This window comes from Balaenoptera physalus (genome assembly GCF_965194825.1).
Source record: "Balaenoptera physalus genome assembly, chromosome: 11".
In the NCBI taxonomy this organism is placed as follows: Eukaryota; Metazoa; Chordata; class Mammalia; order Artiodactyla; family Balaenopteridae; genus Balaenoptera; species Balaenoptera physalus.
In genome coordinates, this window is record NC_138896.1 from 63,066,231 (window position 1) to 63,088,312 (window position 22,082).

Here is a 22,082-nt window from a genome sequence, read left to right on the forward strand (position 1 = left end):
TCAGGACGGCATCTTCATCCTAGGATTTTGGAAATTCCCACAAATGATTTTTCTTTTTTTTTTTTTTTTTTATTTATTTTTGGCTGTGTTGGGTCTTTGTTGCTGCATGTGGGCTTTCTCTAGTTGTGGTGAGTGGGGGCTACTCTTCGTTGTGGTGCACGTGCTTCTCGTTATGGTGAACGGGCTTCTCATTGCGGTGGCTTCTCTTGTTGTGGAGCACGGGCTCTAGGCGCACAGGCTCAGTAGTTGTGGCTCTCGGGCTCTAGAGCGCAGGCTCAGTAGTTGTGGCGCACGGGCTAAGTTGCTCTGCAGCATGTGGGGTCTTCCCGGACCAGGGCTCGAACCCGTTTCCCCTGCATTGGCAGGCGGATTCTTAACCACTGCGCCACCAGGGAAGTCCCCGCCCCCGCCCCCAAATGATTTTTCAAGGGCAGTGAGCACCAGACAAAGAAAACCAGACATAGCAGGAAGCGATTCCAATGGTAATGACACTTTGAGAAGTTTACTAGTAATTCTCTGTTTACAGTTATTATTTTTTTTTTATGGGGTGATTCTAAGAAGCTAGACATTAGATACTTTACTCTGAACCTTGGGGTCTGATAATTTAATTTTTTTCTTGATTGAATGAAATGACGTTAGAATCAGTAACTTCATTAATCCCCATTTTACACTTTTTTGAGTAGCAGCCTGAGTATATTCCATTTGTCCTCATAATTTTTATAGTTTAACAAGGCCTGTCCTAATGACAGTGGAAAACATAGTGTTAGGATTCGCTGATGTCCACGGTGGCAAACTATTCTGGAGGTATCAGAATATAAGTAAAATTGAGATTTTGTCTCTCCTGTGTGGTGCTCAGATATTTTGTGTCAGGAGTTTCTGGATTGATCTCATAACCTAAATGTTTGTTTTGTCATGGCTTAAGAGGCAGTAAGCAAGATATCAGAGGCACTCTCCCTCCTCTAGGCTGTGCCTGCCCAGAACAAATTGTTTTGTGTCTATATATATCCATTATTCCAGTACATATAAACTTGTCAAATACCGTTGTACAACATACAATACATGGGGGTCTTTTGTGTTTGGCCATGCCACGCGGCATGTGGGATCTTAATTTGCCGAGCAGGGATCGCACCCACGCACCCCACACGGAGTCTTCCTCCAAGGAAGTCCCCGTGGGGGTCTTTTTTAAAAAGCAAGAGTGTATTTAGTAACTAAGCTTTTTATACAGCTCAGCTATTTGATTGGTCATTGCTTTTACATAGATACTATCCAAGGGATTTTTCCCATTAACTTGAAAGGCCAGAAACAAAAGTATATGAGATGAGATAGCTGCACTGTATGAAGAACATTCTTTCCTGGACTAGTCCTTGCTAAATTCAGGTGAAGTATCCGAGCTATCCCAGGAACTTGAGACATGCGTGCTGTCACTACGTACTAGCTGCTCAGAGAGATACCAGCCAGCAGCAAGCAGCTTGCCTTGCTTAGAGAATCTTGAGGGATATTTGTCCACTGGTAACTTACCATTTTGTGTGTTTTTCTTCAGGTGATGCAGACAGAAAACATTGTAAATTCAAGCCAGATCCCAACATCCCTCCAACCTTCAGTGCCTTCAACGAGGACTATGTTGGCAGTGGGTGGTCACGAGGCCACATGGCTCCAGCAGGAGATAACAAATTCTCATCTGTAGGCATATTTTTTGGGAGGGATGGGAACACAGGGCTGGTATTATGTGTACCATGGGACTTGGAAATTAAAAACCTAGGAGCCAAACCCTAACACTTGAGAATTTTCATACCCTATTTTGTCTTTTTCTTCCTGACTTCACTTCCTTTCTTTGCTCAGATGCTCAGACATTTTTAAACATGTTGAGGAAAACTAAATGCTATGCAAAAGGGAATTGGAAAGCCACTAGGAGCTAAAGCTACTCGCTCATTTTTATCTTGAAAAATTTCAGACCTGTAGAAAAGTTGAAAAAAAAACACAGCAAAAATATTTTGACTTGTAGAAAAGTTGAGGATAGTACAGCAAAAACATTTTGATACATATATTTTACATATGCATTTTTTTAAACCATGGACAGTGAATTGCAGACGTTGTAATACTTCACGCCTAAGTAGATTGCTCGGGAGATTGTATTGTCTAAAGATGAGGATATTTGAATATATGTCAAGTGTATCATTATACCAAGAAATGTGTGCAAGTGTATTTTTGTATATTTGTACAATTATATCCAGTATACAGTTTTCATTCAGATTTGCCAAATTTTCCCAATTATGTCCTTTACAACTTTTTTTTGGATTCAGTATCTAATCATGAATCACATATTACATTTAGTTGTCATGTCTCTCTAGCCTCCTTTAATTTAGGATAATTTCTCTGCCAAAAAAAGGCGAGAAATGTCTTTTCTGACGTTGGCATTTATTGCATGAATTGGTGATTATTATCATTAAGATAGTGGTTCTTAACCTTGGATACTCATTGTAACTACCTTGGGAAGTTTTAAAAAATCCTGATGCCCAGACCTGTAACCCAGAGCAGTTAAATCAGAAATTCTAGGGGTTGGGACCCAGGCATCGATATTTTTGAAGCTCCCTAGGTTATTTCAATGTGCATCCAAGGCTGAGAGCCACTGTTTGATGATGAGAGGGTATTTGGTGACCTTGGCAGTGTAGATCAATGAAAGGAAATCCAGTGACAGAGCCTTCCTTGGGTTTACAGGTCAGAAGTGTGAGATGAATGAACACATGGTGGCTAGAAATTCAGAAGAATAGGACTTTTTTTGTGCCACTCTTGAACTAATGTGTTTGCAGTGTACTAAAATACTACTGTGCTCCTGAAAGCTGCCCTTTGTTGAGAAATCCTCTGCCAGAGGCTTAGCACTAGAATTCACCTTTTAGCTTTATACTGGAAATTTTTCGTTCATAGAGTCTACATTATAGGTTTGAATTTTATGAATTGTGAAGAAAAGCAGCACACCAAACTACTTCATTTGTTATAGTCCTTACTCTGAATAATCATTATTGAGCTTTCTGTCATGGAGTAGCTGTGGCTTTTGTTTATCTAAACAGATAGTTGCTGTAATTGCCTGGAGCTAAGGTATGAATAAGGAACTGGTTGTCTCTGCTTTGTAAAATCTCTCTCAAAGGGAAAGGTATTTCAGTGCAAGTTACTGTTTTTATTTCTTTTCACAGAAAGCCATGGCTGAAACCTTTTACCTTTCTAATATCGTGCCTCAGAATTTTGATAATAATGCTGGTTATTGGAACAGGTGAGGGGTGAGAGTTTTTAAAATGTGATTCTGTGGGAGATGAGTGATGTGACAGGAGAATGTGTGCCTAGCACCTGTTTCTGCCTTTGGTTTTTCAAATGTTAACACTACTGAAGATAAATATTTTGGACTAGTTTTCTTTGCTAGTTTTGGAAGTATAGACTTCAAAACATAGCCAGCCATTTTGGTCATGTTTCCTCTGGTCAGAAGTCAAGTTCTGGAAGAAACTACTAAAAATCTTATTACTGAGGCAGTAGAATACTATGTTTATAGGCAGAGGATACTGTATTTTTCTCCACTTGTATTTAAAGAGTTGCTGAGCTTTTTAAGAACAGTTTTGGTACCGTTGAACATAACCATTACCAGTTTTTGATAGAAGCTGTCTACAGTAGTCCCCCGTTATCCACGGTTTTGCTTTTTGCTGTTTGTTACTCACCGTCCACAGTCCAAAAATATTAAGTGGCAAATTCCAGAAATTAACAATTCATAAATTTTAAATTGGCGCATTGCAGAGTAACCTGCTAAAATCTAGCGCCTCCTGCTCTGTCCTGCCCGGGATGTGAATCCTCCCTTTGTACAGCGTATTCCCCCCATTGGTCAGTAACTGTCTCGCTTTCATAGTGCTTGTGTTCAAGTAACCCTTACTTTACTTAATAATGGCCCGCAAACGCAAGAGTAGTGTTGCTAGCAACTTGGATTTGCTGAAGAGAAGCTGTAAAGTGCTTCCCTTAAGTGAAAAGGTAAAAGTTGTTGACTTAAGAAAGAAAAAAAATTGTATGCTGAGATGGTTGAGATCTGTGGTAAAAAGGAATCTTATATCTGTGAAACTGTGAAGAAGAAAAAAGAAACTCATGCTAGTTCTGCTGTTGCATCTCGAGCTGCAGAAGTTATGGCCACTAAGCATAAGTGCTTAGTTTAGATGGAAAAGTCATTAAACTTGTACAATAAGATATTTTGAGAGAGAGAGAGAGAGAGAGAGACCACACCCATATAAGTTTTACTACAGTATATTGTTATAATTGTTCTATTTTATTATTAGTTATTGTGTTAATCTCTTACTATACCTAATTTATAAATTAAACTTTATCATAGGTATATATGTATAGGAAAGAACATAGTGTATATAGGATTTGGCACTGTCTGCGGTTTCAGAAATTCACTGAGGGTCTTGGTACGTATTCTCTGTGGATGGGGGGGGCTACTGTATAAAATCATCTGGGCATTCTGTATTTTTCTGATGCTTTCATGCAGTTCTGTCAGGGGATCTTTTAAGCATTTAAAACTGGTACAAATATTTCATGCTATTGCGTTTTCCCCAGACATTACTGTGTGGTTTGAAATAATGAAGAGAGCACCTCACAGTGAAAAAGACTTCAACAATTATCAGTCATGGCCCACATTTGTTTCATCTACATACCCTCCTTTCCCCCTACGCAGATTATTTTAAGCAGGTCACAGATGTATTATTTTATCCACAAATTTTTTTTAATTAATTAATTAATTTATTTTTATTTTTGGCTGTGTTGGGTCTTCGTTTCTGTGCGAGGGCTTTCTCTAGTTGCGGCAAGCGGGGGCCACTCTTCATCGCGGTGCGCGGGCCTCTCACTATCGTGGCCTCTCTTGTTGCGGAGCACAGGCTCCAGACGCGCAGGCTCAGTAGTTGTGGCTCACGGGCCTAGTTGCTCCGTGGCATGTGGGATCTTCCCAGACCAGGGCTCGAACCCGTGTCCCCTGCATTGGCAGGCAGATTCTCAACCACTGCGCCACCAGGGAAGCCCCACAAATATTTTGATATATATTTTTAGAAGATAAGAATTCTTTAAAAAATATAACCACAGTACTGTCATTGCCCCTAAAAATGTAACAGTAATTCAGTAATTCCTTATTAACAATTTTACAATCAGTGTTCAAATTTCCCTTCCGGTTTTTACCTTTTTTTTTTTTTTTTTGGTTGATTCTAACACAGTCCACACATAGATTTGGGTAATATATCTCTTCAGTCCCTTTTAATCTGTAGGCTTCTCCTCTTCTCCCTGCCCCTGCAGATTATTGGTTGAAGATCTGGGATGTTTGTCCTATAGAGTTTTCTTTCCATATTTGGACTGATTACATACCTTCGGAAGCATTTAACATTTTCCTTTTTCAAGGGATATACTTTTTGGAGGAAAACTTTACCTTCCATTGGGCATATATGCTATAAGATGTAATGTTGATTTTACTTTTTAGATACAGAAACTGAGGAATGATGTCATGCATTGTTACCTCTCATAAATTGCTTCCAACTGCAGTATAACAAAGTGCATATTAAAACTACTTGCCAGGGCTTCCCTGGTGGCGCAGTGGTTAAGAATCCACCTGCCAATGCAGGGGACACGGGTTCAAACCCTGCTTTGGGAAGATCCCACATGCCGTGGAGCAACTGAGCCTGTGTGCCACAACTACTGAGCCTGTGCTCTAGAGTCTGTGAGCCACAACTACTGAGCCCGAGTTCCACAACTACTGAAGCCCGTGTGCCTAGAGCCTGTGCTCTGCAGCAAGAGAAGCCAACCAATGAGAAGCCCGCGCACAGCAACAAAGACCCAACGCAGCCAAAAGTAAAAATAAATAAATTTATTTAAAAAATAAAAAAAATAAAACTACTTGCCATTTTTATCTAATAAGCAAGAACAGTTTTTAAATGATTATTCCCAGTGTTGTAAAGATTCTTGTGAAACTGCTGTTTCGTATTTTGGAGTTTATAGAGTAAATTTGTACAATCTCATTAAAAATATTAGTTTTACATATAATCAAGCATCATTAAAATATTCAATAAAGTAATTCTGGCCCTTGAAATTTATTCTAAGGAATTAATACTGTGTTGCATTATTTAAGAAATGTCAGGATAAACCCAATTGTCCTACAATAGGAGTAGTTACATAAAAAAGATATATCAACTTTTTGAAATGATATGTAATTCTTGAAAAAAGTTTATTTGAGAACTAGGACATAGAAAAATATGAGAGGAAACAAAACAAAATTTCAGTTATAAACTATGTTGAATGCACACACAGGAAAATGTAGGTAGTTGTATAAATGCGTGTATTTTTAAAGTTTTTCCATGCAGTAAACACACTGGGAAGAACATTGCTTATATGCTTATAGTGTTTTGTGCCATATTCTCTTTACATTGATTTCTCTAATATTCTTGGTTTCTCTCCTAAGGACTTGATATGGTTTGCTGCTTTTTCTACATTTATGTGTGAGAATATCACACATCTTTTTGCTTTGTTTCTCAGAATAGAAATGTACTGTCGAGAACTGACAGAGAGATTTGAGGACGTCTGGATAGTATCTGGACCGCTGACCTTACCTCAGACTGGAAGCAATGGAAGGAAAACGGTTAGTTACCAGGTAGGAACGTGTTTTAATATTCAAGCTTATGTTATTTGCATGAGGTTATAATCTCATTCTTCATTCTACTTTTCAATTTCATTTATTCACCAGGATTTATTGAGCACCTGTTGGAATGATAGGCATAGAGGATAAAATGATGGGTTAAAAAGCAAGCATTGACTTCAAGGAGGTCACAGTTTAGAAGGGGAAATAGACATGTTATCAGTTAATTATGTTAAAGTGTGATCTGATATATAAACGCATAGATGAAGTGGTGTCAGAACGAACTGACCAACCCTATTTGTGGGGGTCAGGAAGACTTCACAGAGGAGGAGATGTTTTTTTTGGCCCCGCTGCATGTGGGATATTAGTTTCTCGACCAGGGATCGAACCCTCACCCCCTGCATTGGAAGTGCAGAGTCTTAACCACTGGACCGCCAGGGAAGTCCCCCAAGGAGGAGATTTTTGAGCTAGATCTTGATGGGTGAGTAAGAGTGAACTGAGTCAGGAGGGAAGCACGGGGACTCCAGAGGATTGACGGTGTGAGCGCCGGACACTTAAGATCAATAGCAGAATTCTGGGGTTTAGGTATCATTACAGACGCGGGCTGAACTCAGGCAGATGGAGTGAGGAGGAATAGAGGAATACAGGAAAGAGTAATCACAAATTCACTTTTTAGGTGAAGAAGAGGGAAGAATTCAGGAAGACATCCAGATTGCAGTTAGTTGAATAAATGGGAGGAAAAGCTTTTCTTTTAGATGCTTGGATTTTTTTAAAAAGGTGAAGTTTTTTTTACACGCACGATATTTGAGAACTTTATGAATTGAAGGAAAGGGAGATTGAAGATATAAGAGAGTATAATTAGTGGTGTGAGAGCTGTAGACAGCTTCTGTTATGCCTAAGATTAAGGATTCTGCCAAGATATGGACACCAAGGGAAAAGGAGGGTAGGATGAATTGGGATATTGGGACTGACATACATACACTAATATGTATAAAATAGATAACTAATGAGAACCTGCTGTATAGCACAGGCAACTCCACTGTACAGTAGAAACTAACACAACATTATAAAACGACTATACCCCAATTAACAAAAAAAAAAAAAAAGGAAAAAAAAAGGATACTGCCAAGATATGGACACCAAGGGAAAAGGAGGGTAGGATGAATTGGGATATTGGGACTGACATACATACACTAATATGTATAAAATAGATAACTAATGAGAACCTGCTGTATAGCACAGGGAACTCCACTGTACAGTAGAAACTAACACAACATTATAAAACGACTATACCCCAATTAACAAAAAAAAAAAAAAGGAAAAAAAAAGGATTCTGCCAAGAAGGTAGCTGAACTGATATACTGTGAGATCTACAGAGGGTCGGGAATGAAGTGAGGTGAGGAGGAAGGAAAGTGATAGAGTCAGTGAAAGGAGAGGGATTGAAGGACTTCCTGGAACGTCAAAGAGGAGGTGTGTTTGGGGGGAACATCTAGTAGATGTTTAGTAAATGCTGCTTAGGTTACATGGTTACTTAAGGGAGTCTGTGATAAAACTGAATGATCCAAGAAACAGAGTTAGGAAAACGAAAACAATTTTAGGGTGTATTCTGTCCCACTTGACTCGCTTATTATCAGCCCGTCTGGCTCTGATGAGCAGTGATGTGTAAGTCTCCAAGTGTTCACACAGGTGCTCACGCCCTCAGAGTATTCCAGGGGTTCTTGTGGGAGTGAAGGAGTGGCAACGGAGTTAGTATTCCAAGCAGATTAATCTCTCTCCGCTCATCAACTTGCTAATTTTCGTATTTTTTGTAATACTAGAAGGAAAAAATGCCTTAAAGCTCCCTGTGTTCTCTTATTTTTCTAATACTAATTATTCTTGAGCTTTGGTAAATCCTCTTTACTCTTATTTTTGGAAAATAGGTTCTCCCAGCTTTCACTTCTACACCTTAAATGATTAAATTACAGTTTTGTGTGGGCTTTGTTTTCATAAAATTGAAAGATTTGTATGACTAGCTTACTGTGTAGTAGAAGAAAAATGTATACAAGGTTTAAAAGGGACAGTTAACCAGTAGTTAAGAGCATTTCACGAAACAGCTTTTTTGTGTGTGTGTGAATATTTCTGTTAAATATGTTTTGGCCACGTGGTGTCGTGGGAAGTGTATTGTTTTTCTTAAGTTGGATATAATTTTTATTATCTGTCTGCTAAAAGCACCTAGAAGCAGTGATATGCTATTAACAATTAGTGTACCCTGAGACCAGATCTTGGTTTCTAAAAAACCACCTCCTGCTGAAAGAACCCAGCACTTGCAGAAATGGATGATTCCAGGGATGGTGCAGGGAAAGTACAAACTGGAACATCTTGTGCCAGGAAGCAAGTAAGTACTCAAACAAATGGTGAGGTCATGTCAAAAGAACACAGGAATCAGCTTTATGGAGATCTAACTTAACGTGTCTGGAACTATTTGATATCAAAATAAAATGGATTATAGAACTTATAAATAGGAATCCATATCTTAATACATAAGTAAACACATGGGTGTAAGGAGAAGCTTCTGTGTACCATGGACTGTCAACTAATAAGTTTGTAAGAATGGAAGAGAAAAATCATTTTGTAGCCATCATGGTAATGTGTTTCAAACAATCATCAGTGGATGTTAAAACTAGAGAGTAGAAGCTTTATGACGAATAGGACATTTATATAATCTAAACGAATCCCTCCACAAATTACTTATTGATAACAAAGCAAGAAATGGTAACTTCACAGTAGAGAAACTCCCCCTTAACCGAGTGATCAGAGTTAATATTGCATGTATGGGACTTACTGATAAATTGTACTTCCTGGTGTGATGCACTAAGGATACAATATCACTTCTGTGATATTTCTGCCCAAAATGCATAATGTTGAGTCTCATCATGCAGAAGTATCAGGCAAACCCCAACTGAGGGACATTCCGTGAAATAGCTGACTTACATTCTTCAAAACTGTTAGTGTTGTCAAAGACAAAGGCTGAGAAATTAACTGTTCCAGGTTAATGGAGACTAAAAACTAAAGACTAAAACGCCTGAAAACAAAATGTATTGTGTTATCTTAGATCAGATCCTAGATCAGAAAACAAAAGTTGCTAAATAAGACTTTATTCAGACAATTGGTAACATTTGAGGTCTGTAGATTAGATAATTATATTTTATCAGTGTTAAATTTCCTGATTTTGATCATTGTACTGTGATTATGTAAGTGAATGTCTTTGTTCCTAGGAGATACATCCTGAAAGATGTGTCTATGACTTACTTTCAAAAGGGTTAGGGAAAAAATAGAGAGAGAGAAAAAGAGAGTGATAAAAGGAATTGGGCAAAATGTTGAGTTGATGAATCTGGGTGAAGGGTGTGCACGTGTTCCATATGCCATCCTTACACATTTTAAATTTGCAGTTAATTCAGAATGAAACAAATACATACGTATATACCTTTTAGTATATCTTTTCTCGACCAGAATTCTTACTACACTGGAATATGTAAAACTAACCACTAAAAAGACTTAACCTTGCTTCTCCTAAATAGTTGATCCGTGAATGACATTCAGGCGTGTTCAAGTAGCCTTGAAGAGAGTTTCAAAAGAGACCTGTCAGCTCTTCTCACCCTAATTAGTGTCGTAATGGTGAATGTGTGAGGGCAGTCAAGATCAGCTTCCTGAAGAGTATACTTTGAGTAACAGTCTTGTTGTTTTGTTTTTATTTTAAAGCATTATTGGTCTTAGGCCTTTTCTTTCAGATTCTGGGCCTCTGAACCTATATCATTAGTTTTCCATGTCTATATTAATTTATAGGACCTATTCATGCTCATACTGGCAAATCTTTAATTCGACAAATCTTTAAGTACCTCTCATGTGGGAGGATTGTATATGGAATTGTAAATGACATGCTTCAAACTACATTCTTGATTACTTTCTCCCTTCTTTCCTCTATTTCACATCCTGGGAGTCATCTCCCTCTCTGAATTTCTTTGAGTCAACAACTTTTATCAGTTCTTTTACTTAATAACTTGTACTCAGATTTTGCGGAATCTCTGAACACCTGCAATATTGAGGAGGACTCCACTAATTTTCTCTGCACTTCCTACTTTCTGGCGTAACGGGGTGTTCCAGACTCGTCTTGGGCAAGCTCTGGAATCCGCCATTTCTCTTGGTTCGTTTTAACGGGGATTGGTATTAAGAAACCAAGATCTGGACAAGTTGATTCTTGAGTACTCGGTCTTCCGTTTGCCTTGTCATGTGTGTTCACCACATTTATTGTTAGCCGTTTTTAGTGGGTGGAGAGAGCCCCAAAGAACATAGTATGTGAATTCTATTGCCTTTAGTGGCACACTGTTGGGGAGGCCTTTTTTCTCCATCTTCAATATTCCTATGCTTTTTTAAAATTTAATTTTATTTATTTATTTTTGGCTGCATTGGCTCTTTGTTCCTGCGCGCGGGCTCTTCTCTAGCTGCGGTGAACGGGGGCTACTCTTTGTTGCACACGTGCTTCTCATTGCGGCGGCTTCTCTCGTTGCGGAGCACGGGCTCCAGGCGTGTGGGCTTCAGTAGTTGTGGTACGCGGGCTTCAGTAGTTGTGGTACGTGGGCTTCAGTAGTTGTGGTACGCGGGCTTCAGTAGTTGTGGTACGTGGGCTCAGTAGTTGTGGCTCGCAGGCTCAGTAGTTGTGGCACATGGGCTTAGCTGCTCCACGGCATGTGGGATCTTCCCGGACCAGGGCTCAAACCCATGTCCCCTGCATTGGCAGGCGGATTCTCAACCACTGCGCCTCCAGGAAAGTCCTTCCAGTGCTTTTTGAGAAGGAGATTTATAGACCCTGGTCGTAAAGGAAGCAGATAACTCTGTGTGTTATGTATGTGTACATAAAGTTGAATGTTGATAGGAATCTATATCCCTCGATGGGTATGTAGTTTTTCATCTTTCATGGAATCAGATCAAAGTGACATCTACTTTTACATACGTATTTATATTTTTCACTAACGATTTCTATTATAGCTTTTGTTAGATTTGGCATCAAACTTGATTTCAGGTGGAATTTTAAACTTAAAAATCTTTAGTATATTTATTAGCATGAAAGCAGAATAGGATCCTTTAGTAAATTAAATTGGAAACATTGTCTCAGAGCTCACCATTTTAGGAATTTAGTTGGGCCAAAAATATTATATGTATGCGTACAAATATATACACGTATAAACTTGGGTGAATTTGGTTAAGGAAAACAGACATGGGAGGCAAAGCTAGGCAAAGGGAAGAGGTAGGAAAAGGTAGGATGTATGCCGAGAAATAGTAAGTCCCTCAGACAGTTGGATTAGAGCACTTGTATAGGGAAGAAGACGAAAATAAAAGGAAAGGATAAACAACAAGGACCTACTGTATGGCACAGGGAACTATATTAAATATCTTGTAATAACTGTAATGGAAAAGAATCTGAAAAAGAATATGTATGTGTGTGTATGTATAAAACTAAATGACTTTGCCGTAAACCTGAAACTAATACAATATTATAACATTATAAATCAACTATACTTCAATAAAAAGTTGTTTTGAAAAAATAAAAATAAAAGGGAAGGTTTGTACCAGGTGGTAGAAACCTTGAATGCCCAGCTAAAAATTCAGGTTATTTTCTAGCAATTCATAATAAAATCATTGTGGATAAAACCATGTCCTTTAGTGATGCTGGGAAAGGGGACACAGCATTGCCCAGCCCTCGAGGTGGGTCTTTTCCTCTCAAGGAATTAATATGTATTTGAATCATGAATTCCTGTTTCCCGGGGAATATCTTGCAGTTATGTGTGGCAATTCGTGTTTTGTTTTCTTAAATCCATCCATTTAGTATTTACTTCTTGTTTACAACTATACTCTGAACCTTATTTTAGGAGGATGTAGCTAATAAAAATGAGGTATTAATTTACTTTTCTATCTAGGTAATGAAGCATATATGTGTATACTTTGGAGGAAGTGAAGCAGATGAGCTGGTATTTATCGAGGGCCATATACACCACCCAGTATGTAGGTAGCTTTGTTCATGCTATCCCAGCCGGTCCTCACAAACAGCTCTTACAAACAAGCAGTGGTTATCTTCTTTTATAGGCAAGGAAATTGAGGTTTTGAGGGGTCATGTCCAAGTCACATTGCTAGTAATTGTCAAGGGGGAAATCCAAAGGTGGCTCTCTCTACTTGTATGAGAATTGCCAGTCATTCGTAGTATTTTTCTTTAAGCTCTCAAAAGTCGACAGTGAAGGGATTGCTGTGCTCTTCATATATAGAAGCTTAAGGCCAGGAGGTAAAAAATGATGTGGATGGAGAGCAGTTACAAGTGATATTTACTAGCCTGCAAAAATAAGAACAGAAAATGGGCCAAGAGGAGGATTCCTTATAACCAGGCAGAAATGTCTGCTAGAATATGTAGGAAAGAATCACAGCATCATAGGACTTGAGTGAATGTGAGCCTGAGGGAAGATTGGTAGCAGTGATTTTATCAGAGTGAGTCATCTGACAGCTCTAATTAGAATCACCCCCTTTATTATAGCTTAGGTCATCCATGTGCCTATTTCTAGAAAAGATTGAATCAAGACAAGTGAAACATACCTGAAGGTCCTGGCCTGAACATTATAATTGACCTGGCAAGAAAGTGAGCTTCAGATTTGACAATTCGGTAGTGGTGGTGGTGGCGATGTTAGAAGTACTTAACAGTCTGTGTTTTCCTTCTACAGCATTATTTTCCAAACTTCCACAACTCCTGGAGTGGGGAGGAAATCGAAAGTATGCTTCCAGGGATCTTGGGGCATCAGCTGTAGTGATCAGGAATGATTTTTTGAAATCTCCTCTTTTATCTTTATGCAATCTTCATTTCCATATCTATTTGTTTTAATTGAAATAAATTCTTTTATGTGTTAAATATTTCCTCACCCCCATCCTAAATTGCCTAGTAAAATTGAGAGTCTGGGAAGCTGTGCTTGTTTCACTGGCTTGGCATCTCCCACCCCCTACGCAGGACAGGTGCCTAGTGTGAGAAGCACCATCTCCCAGGGTTTGAGCTCCCGCAGAGGCTTTACAGGTAGCACACGGGGCTGCCACACCCCTGTTGACTCCCCACCCCTGTGACTCCCTCCCTTTTTGTTCCTCCAGCCTCTCACGTAGAGATTCCCTGTTTATCACACTGTCATGGTCTCTTTCTTTCGCTTGATTGGCATGACCCTTATTTTAAGGGCTTCATCTCTTGATGTGTCCAACAGTTTTATTTTTGGAATTTCTTTTCCTTTTGTCTTACCAGGGGAACGTAACCAGATACATTACATCTATCTGAGTCTTGCAGGTACATATTTTTTCCTCACGATGCTGCTTGCTATTTCACTTAAGGCACAGTTGCTGCAGATATGACATGACAGAGGGCAGGCTTAGCCTGGGTGTTGTTTGCGGCCAGTCTCTTCTGGCACTGAGTCAGCATGAAGGCCCAGCTCTGTGTGTGTGTGGAGCTGGGGGTGGGATGGGGGAGCAAATTGTCATCTCTGTCTCTTGGATAGGAGGGAACGAGCGCGGGCCAGCACGTACGGAAACTAATTTCAGGTCGCGAGCAAGTGCCAGCTTTATGATTGTTATATATATTGTGTTTTCTAGTCACTCCCAGTTGATTTCCAGTTTTTGTTACAGCCTTGACAAGAGATGAGTGCTGTTTGGTAATTTAACAGCAGCAAGGATTTCCTTTGTAAAGTATTTTTATACCTAAATATTATATGAAAAAGATTATTGCTGATTTACTGATACTAAAGACTTGGTTCACGTTAAGCCCTCGAGTCCTTTGTTTAGGGCATCATTTGGGCCCAACCTGTTTTCTTCTCCTGAAACCCTATTGTCTACCTTGAACTGGTCTAATCTTGCTTGATCCCATGTTTCCCCACTGTCCTTCTGCAGAACCATCTTTTGTACCAATGCAATTGCATTTCTGTCTTTTGAATGACATCCACTACAAAAATAGCTTTTTTACATAGGCCTTGCAGATTTCAAAATCTTTTTTTTTTTTTTTTAACGTGTCTTTGTATCTTCAGATCTATTCTATGAGATAGACAGGTTGGGGATTGTTATTACCCATTTTATGAATGAAAAAAGAAGATACCAGTGGCTGTGACTTGCAACTTCATGCAAAGCCTCAGGTCTGTGGGGTTTCAATCTGCTGAAACATTCTGCTTCAGTACCCTAGTTTCTAGAAACATTTTCTGAAAGTCTTCCAGTTTTCCTGAAAGTGCGAAGAATTTATTATGTAGGTTGTTTACAGAGAAGAAAATAGCTTTAAAATATTTCAGGATTTTTTTTTTTAAGTTTTAAATTCAAGGAAGAAACAATGAGGTTTCTGAATTTCCAAATAGGACTGGTTCCGATATTAGGCAGATTAAAGACATTTACTTCCTGAAAACAAAGCAGACTGAGTCAGAGAAGATAGATAGTGGCTAAGGTTTCCATTATTCTCTTTATTTCTGGGAATAGTGTTTTATGGCCCCTTTGTTGAAATATTGTGAGACTGTCATGGGTGGAAGAGTCACACTTTGTGGTTCTTAGTAGGAATTTCTGTGTCCATGAGGTTTCTCAAAAGTAATATTAGAGGTCCTCTAGCTATGTGAGAGTTTTTGAAAATCTAATAGAAATGGTACATTTCCATGAGGTAAAGCCATGAATCTTAAAATGCCAAGCTTCTTTACTTTTGGCTGGAATTTAATAAACCTGGTTAGAAGCTCTGGTTGGCAGCACATGGCCTAACCAATTAATTAGTTTTGAGAGTTGTCATTTGTAGACAAAGAGTCCATGAGGAGAGAAAATAATCAAGTGACTGGTCTTCTGACAGTTGGAGTCTGAGATCTGTGCTGCAGTGATGGAGGATGTCCACCAGGGGGCACCAAGGATTTGCTTTACTGTTGGCTCCCCAGCTAGTTAGTGCCTGGCCCACCTGAAGCCCATTTAACCGCCCCCCACCCCCCCTCCACCTTGTAAACTGTGGCTCAGCTGCAGCCACACCCTCAGTTCTGGTCCCTGGCTTCCCCTGCACCCACCCCCTCAGCGCTGCTGCTGCTGCTCTGTATCGGCGTCTCACCACATTCTGCCTGCAGTGAAGGCTGTGGGTGTTGACTGTTCCCCTGGATGGGAAGCTTCTTGAGAGCAGCGCCAAATGAATTTACTTTAAAGCTTATTCCTGTCGGTATTTCCAGCAGCGCCGGGCACAGGACCTCTGAGCTGCAGTGTTGAGTTAACATCTGTTGGTGATCTGTGGGCTAGTTGTGACCCTCCATCGCGTTCACTTTCAGTATGTTTTTTGTCTTGAAGGGCATGTTTATTTTCCCAGCCGCATAAATGACTTGCTGGAGGGGGTTGTGTAGTTTCATAAACCTTACTCTAAACTGCACCCTGACCAACCACTGTCACTAACTTCCAAGGCAGTTATAGAGATCATTCCTGTGGAATGATGGGTCTTCCCCGCAGCCCTGCAGTTGGCCTTGGCGGTGGGACTTCCCTGCGTGTTAGGCAGCAGATGGCCTCGGAGTTGTTAGGCTGCGCGCCGTGTAGGTAGGAGCTTGGGAAAAGCAGAAGAGAATCCTCTGTAGCTCTCATCCCTCTGCCGTATCGGGGCTCCCAGGGGGGGCCTCGCACAGCAAGCGGGTTTGGCCTGGGAGGGAGGCCTCTTGCCGAGGAAGGGCGGGCCCGGGAGGAGCAGTAGTACCCCAAGCTTATTGTAGTTGGATTGTGTCATTTTATTGGAGACCATTAAGGAAGTGGACATTCATTTTTTTCTTTTCCAGAAAACAGATAATGGCTTCTAAGCCAATTGGAAGGAAATTTGAAAAGGTTTCATAACAGTGTTATTTCATTATTGCAGCCAACCTACACAGGCAACCAAGTTGTTTTCAGGCCTGACCCTGGCTCTGGCTTTTTCGTTGTGTGGATACCTTTCCAAAGTGTTTGATTTGATGACACATTCAGAAGTTCTGTGTTTGATAGCAGACCCAAGAGTGTGCAGAACTCTGAGCAAACAGCATTTACATTTACCTAATGTAATTTAAAAAATGAGCCACAGTCTAGGTGATACTGGAGATGGTAATACTGATGTGGTGTGTCTGGGTGCTTCTTGAAAGGCTGTTTGTTTAGCTCCCTAGTGAATTTGGTAAACTAAGGCCATATTTTTATTTCTAGAGCTGGGAGTTCCCCAAGCTGGCCGTTTTGACCTTTGAATGTTAGGAGCACCAGAAGTTCTGATTATGAGACAGAGAGAAGGTGACAGCTTTTCTTGTCCATTAAAAAACCCAGGGGCTTCCCTGGTGGCGCAGTGGTTGAGAATCTGCCTGCCAATGCAGGGGACACGGGTTCGAGCCCTGGTCTGGGAGGATCCCACATGCCGCGGAGCGGCTGGGCCCGTGAGCCACAATTACTGAGCCTGCGCGTCTGGAGCCTGTGCTCCACAACAAGAGAGGCCGTGATAGTGAGAGGCCCGCGCACCGCGATGAAGAGTGGCCCCCGCTTGCCACAACTAGAGAAAGCCCTCGCACAGAAACGAAGACCCAACACAGCCATGAATAGATAAATAAATAATAAATAATAATTTTTAAAAAAAACAAAAAAAAACAAAAAAAAACCCAGGACTCCCTCCTGACATCCCTTTGTCCTACAGACGGAGCAGAGAATGGGACCCCTGCTCTTTGGGGTGGCATTGCTTTAAAGACGATCAGAATCTACCTGTTAAATGCTCATCTTCTCTGTGAATCTGTGTCTTGGTTTATTATTACCTTTGGCAGCTGAATTTAAATCCACTGGGGGTGGGGTGGGGTAGTTTGTAAGTACATTTTCAGAAATGCATCTTAAAGCTTTTCAGGAAAAATTTGGGACCTGCTAGTGCAGATTAGCATCGCAAATATGGCTGCTTTGCTTTTAGGTGATCGGCGAGGACAATGTGGCAGTGCCCTCCCACCTCTACAAGGTGATCCTGGCGCGCAGAAGCCCAAGGTCTGCTGAGCCCCTGGCACTAGGGGCCTTCGTGGTGCCCAACAAGGCCATTGGCTTCCAGCCCCAATTAAGTGAGTTCCAGGTGAGCCTGCAGGAGCTGGAGAAGTTGTCAGGACTGGTGTTTTTCCCTCATCTGGATAGGACTAGTGACATCAAGAACATCTGCTCGGTGGACACCTGTAAGCTCCTGGATTTCAGGGAGTTCACTCTGTACCTGAGCACAAGAAAGATTGAAGGAGCCCGATCGGTACACAGACTGGAAAAGGTCATGGAAAATTTGCAGAACGCAGGCATTGAACCTGATGAGGAGTTCATGACTCGCTACGAGAAGAAACTGGAAGAACTTAAAGCTCAGGAGCAGTCAGGAGTCCTGGAGGGAAAGTCCTCGTAGTTCACGTCTCAGAAGCGTGATGTCATCTGTAATGAAGCAGGTGCGGCCTCTTCAGATACTGTATTTTAGTGGCTTTGTTTTAAAATGATGGAATCCTAAATTTTAGACTAAATTTCTCATCAAAAGATGTCAGATGTTTTGGTTGGTATTTTATTTGACGTGGGAAACTAAGGAAACTGTTAACGCCTGCAGATCACAGGCTGGTCTTGTGTCAAGTTAACAGGAGGGCTGTGTCTGCGGGATGACGCTGTGTGCGTGTCCCTCTGGATGTATTGTATGTGAAGGCGTTCTATTTTCTGCCTCCAAATCGTACAGTGTCTTTGATTTATCTGCTCAGCCTTCTTGGAACCCAAGATTGTACGTTTTCTTTCCCTTGGACTTGAGTTGGTCTTAGAGATGGCTTTTAGATAACCTCTATGAATTATCCTGACCACATGTATTATATATTTGTTTCTTGTTCCTCCTCTCATGGACCTGCTGTTCCTCCTCTTCTGTTATGCAGAAGCACTCAACAACTACATTTTCTGCTCACTTAGTGTGTTCTGTATACTAAGCTAAGTGCTTTACATGTACTATCCTACAACTACCCTCTGAGGGAAATACCACTATCCTCATTTTACCCATGAGGAAATTGAGGCTTAGAGAGCTGAAGTATTTTGCCCAAGGCTCATCTTCCCAAAGAAGTAATCCACAAGGAATGAGGCATATAACATGGGGTACATTAAAATCTTCCCTGACACAGAGGCTCAAAGACATACTTCTGTGGGTGTCTGTGATCCTGGGGCCTGCTTGGTAAGAGGGCTCTGGTTTCCTGTCTGCAGTCGAGCCATAGGGACTTTAATGTTCTCTGACTTGAACTCTCCTTAGTTCTTTGGGAAGAAACAATCACAGGTATTTGAACGTTAGAGGACAGTGCTTTATGGGGCTTACCTGAGTCCCTACTTGCCTTCAGAAATGCAATTCTTCTAGTGACTGGCTGGTGCCAAATTGATGTGTTCCTTGTTTTCCAGATGGGCTTTTTGTGAATCTCTGCCCGCAGATTCACCAGCTCATGGCTTGCTCGCCTTTGTGCCTGCCTACCTGGTTGGCCCAAAGACCCAAAGACAGTTACCTCTGGGGGAAAGAGTGGCTGTTTTTCTGAGCCAGATCTCTAGATTTGGGTTTACGTGGAATCCTTTCATGGGCTGTCATAAGTGCAGGCAGTAAAATATCGTCAAATAGAGCACAGGAACTTGTCTGACTGTGTCCTGTCAGTACTGTCTTTCCAAGTGGTGTTACCGGAACAGTTTTTGTGGTGTTTTTGTGTTTGTCTCTAACAGACATGCCAAGGTGTTAAGATAAAGGTAAGATGAGAATGGTTGATCTTGTTCTGCTTTATTTGGGTAAACAAGAAGTTGGGGGGTCAGAACACTTCAGCCCGGTTAATACCGGCCTGTTTTATCACACTGTTCCCCAGTTAGCTTGTGCCGGTCTTTTTCTTCTCAGGGAGAAAGAGCCAAAATGTCACTGTGACCAAAAATATCTGTTACTTTCTCTCCTTGTTGGAGAGGTGACAGTGGGGTCTGGGTGTTTCTCCAGGAGCCCGAGGGCGGCTCTGTGGGAGGGGTCCTACCGCCCGTCTCCAGAGGTGAGTCCCCGTCCGCTGTCCCCCGGGCCTGTCACTACATTCTCCTCTGAGCTGAATACCCAGCAGCCTTGGGGTTATTCCCATGCTGTTCTCACTCCTGTGCCTCCACCTCGATGGTAGAAAGTCTTGATTTTTAGATCAGTAAATTAAAGTGTCTTAACACATTTTTAGTTCCTATGAAAAATGCTACCTAGTCATTGTGAAAAAGAGATAACTACTTATAATAAAAAAAAAATGCAGTCTCCCAATCCTCATTATTATATGTAAAAGTTTTGTTGGTATACAACAGGTGATACTTGAATTGTTGTCTCAACACTTCCACCGAGTCCCTCCAAAACAAACTGAAATGTAAACACTGGGTAGAGCTCAGGACTTTCTTCTGGATCAGATCACTTCCGCCTCCCCCGCGGGACTGTTGAGTACTTGGACTCAGACGCAGCAGAGCCCTAGGCCTCCCCCCAGCATCAGGTGTGTCCCTCTGGTCAAAGAACACCTCATTACTGACCTGAGCCAATCACCATCCAGCCGGGCCCTCTCCGGGTCCTGCCGCGGTCTCAGGCTGCACCTGGGACTCTGCCTTCCACTCTGTTTATGCTCAGGGAGCCCCTGGTCTGAGGGAGGCTGCCAAGGGAGAAGGACCAGGCTTTGGGGGCTCTGCTGCTGGGACGCCCCTCTGGGGGCGAGAGACTCACTTCCTAATCTCTCTCCACCTGCAGTAACATCTTTATTTCGAGACTTCAGGCTCTTTGGTCTATGGATTGAGACTATTTCGCCTATATCGTATGCAGCAAAGGGGGGCCTTACACAAGTGGCAAAGGTAGGATGGGTGTGCTAGCCCCTTAAATACCTGTTAGTATTTCTGCCCTTGTGCCTCCATCTTCAAACGACTGAAAACCTCCGTCCCTCCTTCAGGACTTAGGATAGAGCCAGCAGGAGATACAGAGTCTGATCTCAAGGGAATGAATGGCTTCCTACAGAGCTGGGCTCAGCCCGCAGCCCTGCTCTTGGAGTGACTGTGAGTATTACCATGTCGCCTGTGTTCCCTGCCTTGATCGTGAGTCCATAAATGTCATTGGCGTTAACATGACAAATCTCAAATTTCCTGTCAGCAGCCCATCCGCAACTCCAGGGTCTGCTGTTCTGTTCCCTGCTAACTCCCTCCCATGTCCACCCTGTGTGCCCTTCCCCTTTCTGGGCCCTCACTCTCCTCCCTGAGCCTCTAATTCATTCTGGTGGAGTTGGTCAGGGGTGGCGTCACATCGACCATGGAACCCCTGCTCTTGCCCACATCCATGCCCAGCTTCTTCGTCTGGCCTGCTTTTCTGGATGTCGTCATGGAGATGGTCTATCACAGGATCCAGTGCTGCTTTTCCAGTCCAGCCCCACCTCCAGGGACCAACCCTCAGGTCATCAGAGGGCCGAGTGGGATGTACCACACTCTGTATAATTTGGGGCAGGGGACATGGGGTGCTTGGATGGGCTTCTTTTCCATGTTCTTGAACTTGACAATTCGGCCAAGGACTGGTCCCCTCTGAGTGCACAGCACCTCTAGGGGTCAATGCGGCCTAATGCCACACTGCTGGGACCCCGCCCGAACACAGAGCCTCAGTCAGCAGGCTTTCAGGCTAGATGGGACAGGAGGGGTCATCTTGTCCAGTGCGCCTCATGTTTGGCTCACGTCAGAGTAGCCTAGGGAGTTTAATCCGCCCCCCCTCCAATCTTATTTTGAATAATTTCAAGCTTTCAGAAAAGTTGAAAGTGCAGTGAATGAATGCCCTCCCTCAATATTGTGTCTCATTGGTGTTCTTTTCTTGAACCATTTAAAAGTAAATCATTGTCTAAAAAAAAGTAAGTTGTAGACACAGCACTTCACTTTTTTTGTTGTTTTTTTACTTTATTTTTTTTAAATTGAAGTATAGTTGATTTACAATGTTGTATTTCTGCTGTACAGCACAGTGATTCAGTTACACATATATATACATTCTTTTTTTATATTCTTTTCCATTATGGGTTTTTAAAAAAATTTATTTAATTTATTTTTGACTGCATTGGGTCTTCGTTGCTGCACACGGGCTTTCTCTAGTTGCGGCGAGCGGGGGCTACTCTTCGTTGTGGAGCACGGGCTTCTCATTGCGGGGGCTTCTCGTTGCGGTGGCTTCTCTTGTTGCAGAGCACAGGCTCTAGGTGCGTGGGCTTCAGTAGTTGTAGCACACGGGCTCAGTAGCTGTGGCTCATGGGCTGTAGAGCGCAGGCTCAGTAGTTGTGGCACACAGGCTTAGTTGCTCCGTGGCATGTGGGATCTTCCCGGACCAGGGCTCGAACCCGTGTCCCCTGCATTGGCAGGTGGATTCTTAACCACTGCACCACCAGGGAAGCCCTCCATTATGGTTTATCATAGGATATTGAATATACTT

The 22,082-nt window shown here is 41.8% G+C and overlaps 1 protein-coding gene across 11 annotated transcripts in view; it reads left to right on the plus strand.

Moving 5' to 3' along the window:
* EXOG (exo/endonuclease G) overlaps positions 1-22,082 on the plus strand; it is a 47,252-nt gene that overhangs the window by 8,931 nt on the left and 16,239 nt on the right. For 7 of the 11 annotated variants that reach the window (XM_082412949.1, XM_082412953.1, XM_082412959.1 and 4 more), the window contains exons 3-8: positions 1,541-1,680; positions 3,189-3,265; positions 6,541-6,655; positions 17,580-20,136; positions 20,385-20,485; positions 20,581-20,683. In XM_082412949.1, coding sequence (XP_082269075.1) covers positions 1,541-1,680; positions 3,189-3,265; positions 6,541-6,655; positions 17,580-18,041 — 794 coding nt within the window. In that variant the 3' untranslated portion in view covers positions 18,042-20,136; positions 20,385-20,485; positions 20,581-20,683. Of the gene's footprint in view, positions 1-1,540; positions 1,681-3,188; positions 3,266-6,540; positions 6,656-17,579; positions 20,137-20,384; positions 20,486-20,580; positions 20,684-20,968; positions 21,075-22,082 lie in introns of all 11 variants that reach the window. The other 4 variants (XM_082412952.1, XM_082412954.1, XM_082412951.1 and 1 more) reach the window with 4 other exon arrangements.